Genomic DNA, 9,487 nt, shown 5'->3' with positions numbered 1-9,487 from the left:
AGATAAAAGGAGGTTTGCAATGGCTGGATTCCTGGGTCTGTTATTCCCAACGCAAATGTGAAGAAGACCCTGCTAGGAAATGAGTCTGCCTGTGAGATATATGAGCTTCTTGACACTTCTTTTCCTCAAAGTTTTTAAGTCAAAACTCTTCTGGCCTCTGCCATTCATCTATTTGGAAAAATGATGTTCAAATGCTAATCCCAGGTCCAAACAGGGACAGACAGTGGATTCCTATTCTGCCTTTAGAGGAAAACCCCAACTTTCACAATTATCAGAAGCAGAGATACTTTGAGGAAACAGCTTTAAGGACTTTCCAGATCTTCACTGTGGTTAATTGCCTTTCCTCTACAGTTTATTTTGTTTCTCATTTCCTTTGAGCTGAGGTCACACATTTCCTCTTCGTTAGTGACTCTGCAGTCATGCTGCAGTTGCTCTCATTGGTGTCCTGTTCTTGAGAGCTGCCTGCGTGGGCACCTTTCAGACCCTTGTCAAAGAATATAACAATTGGAAGAGGACCAAGCACCTTCAATAAGACTTGTATCACTTCTCTACTGAAGCTGAAAATGGACATACTGCACTGAATCCCTTTGCCTGTGGTAAGCACAAAATAGACTTTATTGGTACTGCTGAGAAATGCTTTTGCTGATGCCATAGCTTTTGTTAGTGTGGTCTTTGCACCTTGTAGCTGTAAATCCTTACTGGGAGAGCATGGCCCATTGGAGAGACTGGGACCAGCAAAGTATTCATCCCTGCCACACTCTGCTGTGCCTCTGGTTACTTTCATCTCTAGTTTTGTGTACAGTGGAGTTGACAGTATAAACCGCTTAGGAATATTGGTTGAGGTACTAGTGTACTAGGCAGTGGTTTGAGCTACAGATACCAAGGATTTTGGTAATGCAGTCTGCTGCTGCAGTGAACGGGACCCACATCAGCCAGCCTACAACCCAACCACCACTCTTTTTTTCTCTTCTGCTGACATGGAGAACATTTCATAGAACCATAGAGTCACAGAATGGTTTGGCTTGGAAGAGACTTTAAAGATAATCTGGATCCACCCCCACTGCCATGGGCAGGGAACCTCCACTAGAATAGATTGGCCAAACCCCGTCCGACCTATCCCCACTTCCAGGGATTGGGCATCCACAAATTCTCTGGGCAACCTGTTATAGTGCCTAACCATCCTCACTGTGAAGAATTTCATCCTTATATCTAATCTAAATCTGCTCTCTTTCAGTTTAAAGTTTACGTGTTTTATGCAAAGGGGAACCACTTCAACGGGAGAGAATGAGTGAGATTCCCTGTATGGTACTCCAGAATTTAGGGCTGAGGACATCTCATGAAAATGTGAACTCAACTTCCTCAGGCTGCAGAGTAAAGTTGGCATTGAGTAAATTTAGAGGGGGAGGGTGCCATGCTCTCTTCTAGCTGTATGTTGTAGAATACCTGGCTTGACAAGCAAGAAAGGAAAAATAACTCAATTTTTCTCCTTCCCCTTTCTGAGCTTCTGTTGCTGACCCTGTTAGCGTATGGTGCAGAATATGCCTTTAATCAGTTCCAGACAGATGCCCTGGCCATGTCCCCTCCCCACCACTTCCCCACCCTCAGTCTGCTGGCTGTGGGGGCTGGATGCAGCCCCGATGCTGTGCCTGCAATAGGCAAAACACTGGTGCTGTATCAACGCTGTCCTGGCTACGTGGGCTGCTGTGGGGAAGAGAACTCCGTCCCAGGCAAACCCAGGACAAGTGGTCAGTCGGACTCTATGATCTTTGTAGGTCCCTTCCAACTGATCTGTTCTCTCTATTTTAATTCCTGAAGGACTGTGGCATTGACACTGCATGATCTACTACTGTCAAGACAGATGAGCTCTACCAAGTCTTGCCAGGGCTGTATAAGCATTGTCATCTCCAGTCACCCATCCTGCACCTTTGCCAGAGGTTTCCAGCAGACTTAACAATGTAGAGCATGTTCTTGCTTTCATTTCTACTGGTCAAAGTGCAGCCCCTTAGCTCAAACCTATCCTCAGGTGCACAGCTTTGCAGTGGACGGGGAAACGCAGGCTTGTGTCTGCTAAATCTGGCAGGTGATGGGCATGCCTGGGAAGACCAGCAGTGAAGTCCGCCAGAGCCCCTGTGTGCAGCACCAGAAATGGCAGGGTATAGGGACTTCCTTGCAGCAGGTACCTACTTTGGGTATATTCAGGTTTAGTGCTACAGTGATAGCGCATCTCTCATTCCAAAGATTCCAGTCCCAAACACCAAAACTATTTGCTGCAGTTGGCAGCTACTTAGAACTGGGGGTTTAGGAGGCAGATTTGAAAGAACCACAAGGTCTCTAATGATCATAGGTAATTAGGACTTGATTTTCTTTCTTATTCTAACATCAGAATAGTGTATAAAACACAAAGGCCCCACAAGTCTTTCTTCATCCCTTCCCTTAAGCGTATGTATCTGCTAGGTGTGCCTCTGAGCTGAGAGATGCAAACCTTTTCGACTGGCTTATGCCTTTAGCAGGGATGGTGCCTCAGTAAGTGGAAGAGCCGTGTCTAACAGACATTTATTTAAGACCATGTTGTGATTATCACCACTCTTCATCCACAAATGAAGGGGTGGAAATGGAGCCATAAGATGACTAGTATGATTTGCTTTGGGTCCTGCATGAATCAAAGTCATAACAGGAAACAGCACAGGCCCCTGCCTGCTCTGGGACGTCTCCACAGGGCAGCAGGAGCTGAGATGTTGTTCTCGTCAGGGAGGTGCCAGATCTCTGCAGCCAGACCCTGAGGCCATCCTCAACGCCTGGCTACAGCCTCCTGGATCAGGTACTACCTTTTAGAGATCAGGCGGTTCTCAGCAGAGATGAAGGTGAAAGAGTGCAGATGCATGTGACACCTGGCCAGCTACTAGTACCGCGACAGTTACTTGTTAACTCCCAGGCTTTGGAGTCTCTTCATACAGAAGACAGCTGAAGGACTGAGTTTAGACACAAAGCCTGGTGCTGTCCATCAGCAAGCAGCAATGGGAAGGTCCAACACCAAGTTGTGGACATCTATAGTTGTCATGTCCTTAGAGCAACTGTGAGGAGTAAGGAGGGACAGGCATGGGAAGGTGACTACCACCTTCCTCTCCTAAAAGCTGTGAAGAAGTACAAAGGCATTTGCAGAGTTTTCTGAGGAAAGAGAGTGTTCTTGATGTAGAGTTGACTTCCCTATTTGCAGAGGAAAATTGCAAATGTGTAAATGAGGAACCACTGGCACATGGGCACATAAGTGACTCAACTCAGAGGGGGTGACTTGGGGATTCATGTCTCTGCTGCTGGGGAAGATGCAGAAAGTTCTGAGGCAGGATGGTGCTTTCTGAGGAGGCAGTGGTCTTTGGGATAAAAAGCTTGCTGTCTATGGCGCTGGCAGAACCAAGACAAGCACATTGCACTGTTCAGCACTTGGCATTACCACCACAACTTGCACAATAAATTTAGGCATCATGACTAGTGGTAAAGTGTACTCTTTCTCAAGGTAAATCACCATGTTCTACATTTTACAAACCCTTTGTTGACTCAAATTAGTTACAAACCCAGGAAGTGTGATGTGAATGAGCAACCTCGTACCCTTGCTGGTGGTTCTCAAACTGCTTTCCCTGCTCTAGTCAGTTATCTTCCCATGACTTTCAGAGGGAGCAAAAAACCAGCAGATCTGCAGATGTATCAAGAAGAGGTGAGTACCTGTCCAGTGCCACACAGGTCATTGGTGCTACAGCCAAGAACAGGAATGTACATCCTCTGGATAGGGAAAGAAGCAGGTTAAAGTATTTAAGGGATTAGACTGAATCTCACACAAATGTGGGACAAGAACACATACAGTATTGATGATGCAGTAATTTGATGTCAAAACCGTAGGTAAAATCTGAAGAAATACTAACTGAGGTGCGGACTACTAATATTAAAATCCTGAAAGTGTCTCATTAGAGACTGTGTTTGTCAGTAGCTTCGATGACAGAAGAAAGTACAGAATTGCTGTTGCTGACAATTGCATTCATTGCAGAAATGGTAGGAAAAAAAAAAAAAAAAAGAAAAAAAAAAGAGAGAGAGAGAGATTGGTTTGATGACAACCTGAATTCAAAATGATTGTACATTAGACAACAACCAGGCTTTTAAGAAAGATAGCTGTAGCTAAGAATCAAGAATGTACAACAAAACATCACCCTTTAGAACTAGCAACTCATCTTTCACATCATTCACTCAGTAGAGCTCTGAGAGGTCTGGCAGCCTATGAAGTCAATGTTTGACCCTGCATTGACTGTAACTAAGAAAACAAAATCTTTGCGAGTGTAATCAGAAAACACATAAAAGCCAACTCTGGAAACGCGGCACTAGTGAGATATTTTTACTAGACATTGTTTCAGTTCTGGAATTTCTAGGTTAAAATAAATATAGGCAAGTTAGGAAGCATTAAGAAAGAGCCACAGGAAAAATAAGACAAATGGAAAACCTGTTTGCTTATAGTAAAAGATTTAGAAGCTCAGTCTACTTATCTGGGAGCAGAGTGATTTTATCTGTTGTAAGAACCTTAATACAGAAAACTCTTTTGAAATTAGTGATCTGAGATCTGCAGTGCAGCAAAAAAAACAACACTGGATGAAGTCACAGAGGGTAGAATGGCATGGAAACAGGATAGAAGAAAGGAGCAATTGTACAGGGCAGGTACCTGCAGCTTGAACCAGGGCATGGGGCAAAACTCCTGTGGTCATAGGCAGCTGAAAATGAAAGGTGGATTTTGGCTTAGCAATGGCACTGTACCAATCAGGTCATTTTATGCTTTATATTTTTAGGTAAGAAGAAAAGGTAGAGCAGGAAATTCTGCATCAGACGTGTCCACTCAGCAGCACAATGTCTGGAGAGGGTAAAGGTGGTGCTGAAGGTAGTGCAACCACAATAGACTCTCTATTTCGCTATGACCTCTTCACTGTATTCTACAGCATCATTTTCATTCTGGGTTTTGTCGCCAACTGCTACGTGCTCTGGATTTTCAGACGTATTTATCACACCAAGAAACTCAATGAAATCAAGATATTCATGCTGAACCTGACAATAGCTGACCTGCTGTTCCTGATTACAATGCCACTGTGGATTATTTACTATCACCACGATGGAGACTGGTTCATGCACAAGGTCCTCTGTAATGTAGCTGGCTGCTTATTTTTCGTTAACACCTACGCTTCTGTTGCCTTTCTGATGGTCATCACATACAACCGCTACCAAGCCGTGACTAATCCCATTAGAGCTGCTCAGTTTACCACTCGGAGAAGGGGTATCTTTTTATCAGCAGCTATCTGGATCATAACAGTGGGCAGCTCTTTGTATTATGCTTTTGAAGATAATACTAATGTGGAGAAAATTGGCTTGAAGAATTACACGCGTTGCTTTGAGCGCTATGACTCTACTAGCAATGTTACACCTGTTCTTGCCATTCATGTCATCATCTGCATTGTCTTCTGTATCATTTTTTTATTTATCCTAGCCTGGAACATTGTCATTATCAGGACCCTCTTCTCCAAATCAGGGCAGCAGCGGAAGAGTGCTCATGTCAAGCAAAGGGCGCTCTGGATGGTTTGCACGGTGCTTGTGGTGTTCATCATAAGCTTTGTACCTCATCACATTGTGGACCTGCCCTGGACACTGACTGTTCTGGAGCAATGGCAGAAAGAGAACCGTAATTTGCGCCAGCAACTCAATGATGCTCACCAAGTGACTTTGTGCCTCTTGAGTACGAACTGTGTGTTGGACCCAGTCATCTACTGCTTCCTCACCAAGAAATTCCAGAAGCATGTTTCAGAAAACCTGAAAAGCATGAAAGGGAGTCGAAAGTGCTCCAGGCAAACCACAGACACAGTGATTGAGGGCACCATTCACCAAGAGGATGCCATTAGGATTTAGGTCAGATGGGTTCTAATTGCTGAGACTGGGAAGTGTGAATCAGTCATTCATCTTTTCTCAAGAGAAGGCATTTAGGGACACAACAGAGGACCAGGATATTATATCCCCTTTATCCCTTAGATAGAAGAATGAATGCTCATTTGTGAAAGGACAAGAGGCAACAGGCACAAACTGGAACACTGGAGGATCCTCCTGAACATCAGGAAGCACTTCTGTGCTGTGTGGGTGACCGAGCACTGGAAGAGCCTGCCCAGAAAGGTTGTGGAGTCTCCCTCCTCGAAGATGTTCAGAAGCTGTTCGGACTTGGTCCTGGGCACCCTGCTCTAGGTGTCCCTGCTTGAGCAGGGGGTTGGACCAGATAGACCCAGAGGTCGCTGCCAACCTCAATCATCCTGTGATTCCTTCTATCACATGCATCTAGCAGAATTAGAACCTGTAATAATCTGTGAGAAAAGCACTTTCTGACTGGGTTGAGGGCACTGACAACAGCTCAGGCAATATGCCTGAAAGAAACACATCGAGTGCCTGCAGTGAGCAGCTGCTCAGGTAGCACCATCCCTTGCTCTTTGCCCACCCAGCTCCCAAAAAGAATCCAGTGCCTGACCTGTATGAGGTTTCTGAAAGACCTGGAGGAACACACAGAGCTGCTATCATAATTGAGTAACTTTTCTGAGCAGCTTGCATGGTTCTGTAAAGAGTATGAGCCAAAGAAGCTCCTGAGTGGCTAGAAGGGACATAGACCAAGGAGTTCCTCACAATGCCATCAAAGAAAAGAGATGCACCTATACTTGCACGGTCCGTCGGGGTCCTTACTTCACAGATGCCTAGGAGCAGCTATTATGAACTTTTGTCTTTGCTCTCAGCTTTTGAATTAGACATGTAACTGGACAAAGGCGAGAAAAGGAAGAGAAATTGTCAGTGTCTCAGCCTCTATCCCAAATCAGCATTATGTCCAAGGGGGACTGTTGTCTGCCCTGGCTTCTTGTACAATTGCAGATTGGGCAAGTAAGTGCCCTCTTGCACAAAGTTTGGTATTTTTTGGCTGACTGCATGTGTTTGTGGAGATCCACTTTCACTTTGGAGGCTCCAGTTAACAGAAGACTGTTGTCAGCATGGTCATTACTGTGAGAAGAAAAAAGAATAAAAATACAGAAGAGTTTTAACCTTTATTTATTTAAACTTAGGATTCCAAAAAGCAGCTGTGCATAATTTCCTTCCCCCAGCCTTTTTATTTCTGTAGTGAAGAAATGAAGCTGACTGGTTCTTGATATCCTACCATGAATGAAGTATTAGTCCATTGGCCATTGGCCATAGTCCACGGCCATTTTCTGAGTGAACCAGTAAATGTACAGTGATGTGGTGTACCGTGTAACTCATGCACTTAGGAAACACTTGAGATGAGCCAGCCGCATTCAGGGCTTGCTGCAGTCAGTAGGGACCTAAGGCAAAATGGTTTTCCAGTGTTGCTGAGTTCTGTTACAAATCACGAGACAATTGCGGTTCCTGTTTCTGACCCAAATTGCTCAATCCAGCACAGGAAATTGGGCAGGGCAGGGCAGGGAAGGGAAACTACTTGTTTTTTTACAACCTTTTGGTTCCTCGAACTACATAGGAGACTGGCTGATGACAGGAAAAGTGCATCTGACGTTGTGATACTCTTTTATTTATATAATAAATATAAATTTAACACTCTCTAACTCTCACTTAACAGCTGAGCTTGGTAACTCTTAGAAGAAACGGGAAGGCCTTATTCTATGTGATGTGGTCTTCTATTGATTCCTAGAAAGCTTACAGCAGAGCTTACAGTGTAGGTTACTTACTGTTTTTAAATATGCTTTGCTCCACAGAAGGCAACCGTAAGGCAAGTGTGACCTCAGAGAACAAATATAAACTTGCTTCCGAGGAAAGGGGAAAATGGAGAAAGAACTCTGAGGACACTTCAGAAAGATATGTTGCAACCATTAAGTCAGTAAAAATGCATTTTAAAAAACAGTCTGAGCTTCTACTTTTGTTCCTGAAATTACTTTGTTTTATAGCAGTGATGCATTATAGTGCTTTAATTTGCAATAAAATTGATCCTCAAAAATTATTCTAAATAAAATACTTCTTCCAAGGGTTTTGGACTTTAAGATCCCGTCTTGTCATCTTTCTGTATTTACCCTTATGGGAAAAGCCTCAGTATCTGTAGACAACGCTGGTTTGACAGCCTATTTGTGTTCCTTTCGATTTTGGTGGTATATTTTTTTGTCCTTCTAATCACCACGTGAACTGTGAACTAAAGGTGAAAATTAAAACCTCAGCAAGTTTTGTCCTTCTAAAAGGGAAGGGAAAAATAATTTCACAGGGGAAGCAACTTCTGAAAAAAGGTCTGCGCTCTCAAAAAACCTACCAGACACCTACCAGACAAAAAAAAAAATAATAAACAACGACAAACACCACACTCTCTCTCTGGCTGCTCTGACGCTCAGGCTAAGAAGTGACGCGCTGTTTGCGCTATTTTACAAATAACACCCACGGCAGCGAAACTCCGAACGAGAAGCACGGCGCAGCAGTGGGGGGCTCCGGGCTGCCGACTCCCGCCCGCGCGACCCCGGGACCCTCCCGGGACGCGGCACCGAGCGGCAGGGCCCCGGGGCTCCTCTGGGCACGGCCACGGCCGCCCGAAGCAGCCCCCAGCGCCGAGCCCGGCCCCGGGCCGGCCCCGCCCCGCGCTCAGGCGCCTCGGGGCCGCGGCGCCACTTCCGTGGCCGAGCGCGCTCTGGTTCCGGGTCGAGCCGCCGCTGGCGGGGGCGAGGCGCTGCGGGGCCGCCGCTGCCATGTCGGATGCGGGACGCGCTCCCGGGCCCGGCCGCGGAGCCGCCTCTCGGTAAGAGCCCGCCGAGCGGGGGCCTGGCCGTGCGCCGCTCTCCCTCTCCGCGGGGCCCCGGCGCCGTGCCGGCCCCTGCGGGCCCAGCGGGCCGCGGCTCGGGGGCGCCTGGGGGCGGCGCGTCCCCCCCCCCCCGGCGTAACGGAGGCCGCTGGCGGAGCGCGGCCGGGGCGAAGCCCGGCACTCAGCGCCCGGCCGCCGCCGCCCCCGCCCCCCGCAGCACGGCGGGGCCCGGAAGCAGCCGAGAGCTGCGGGGCTGAAGCCGCCCGGTGACTGCCGCCGCTCGGGGGGAGGGGAGCGGCTTCCGCGGGGTCAGCGGGGAGAAGGAGCTGGCTGCGGGCGGCTCGGGACGCGCCCGGGAGTCGGCGGGTTGTTCGCAGGGCCACGAGGGGTGGGTAGCGCCGCCTCAGGGCAGCCTCGCGCAGTCTGCGGTGGCTTTGCGAGGAGGCGGTGAATGGAGCGCTTCAGTTGGAAGGGACCTGCAAAGATCATCTGGTCCAACTGCCTGACCTCTTCGGGGTTAGCCAAAAATTAAAGCATATTATTGCGTGCGCTGTCCAAATGTCTCCGGAACATTGCCAGACATGGGGCACCAACAACCTCACTAGGAAGACCATTCCAGTGTTTGACTGCCCTCACAGTAATGAAATTTTTCCTCATGCCCAGTCTGAACATCTCCCGGTGCAGCTCTGT

General features: G+C 47.3%; 2 protein-coding genes across 7 annotated transcripts in view; both read left to right on the top strand.

Moving 5' to 3' along the window:
- Positions 1 to 502: 502 nt before the first annotated feature.
- On the top strand, positions 503 to 6,448 carry PTAFR (platelet activating factor receptor). The gene is made up of 2 exons (XM_084300560.1): positions 503 to 596; positions 4,824 to 6,448. The coding sequence occupies exon 2, from the start codon at positions 4,882 to 4,884 to the stop codon at positions 5,926 to 5,928; it is 1,047 nt and encodes a 348-aa protein (XP_084156686.1). The 5' UTR covers positions 503 to 596; positions 4,824 to 4,881; the 3' UTR covers positions 5,929 to 6,448.
- Positions 6,449 to 8,689: 2,241 nt separating this feature from the next.
- EYA3 (EYA transcriptional coactivator and phosphatase 3) overlaps positions 8,690 to 9,487 on the top strand; it is a 61,575-nt gene continuing 60,777 nt past the window's right edge. For 5 of the 6 annotated variants that reach the window (XM_084300751.1, XM_084300748.1, XM_084300750.1 and 2 more), the window contains exon 1: positions 8,690 to 8,794. The gene's annotated coding sequence lies outside the window, so the exon portion shown is untranslated. The remainder of the gene's footprint in view (positions 8,795 to 9,487) is intronic. The other variant, XM_084300747.1, reaches the window with a different exon arrangement.

This window comes from Netta rufina, assembly GCF_964035555.1.
Source record: "Netta rufina genome assembly, chromosome: 23".
Taxonomy (NCBI): domain Eukaryota; kingdom Metazoa; phylum Chordata; class Aves; order Anseriformes; family Anatidae; genus Netta; species Netta rufina.
This window is presented reverse-complemented; position numbering and strand designations above follow the sequence as displayed.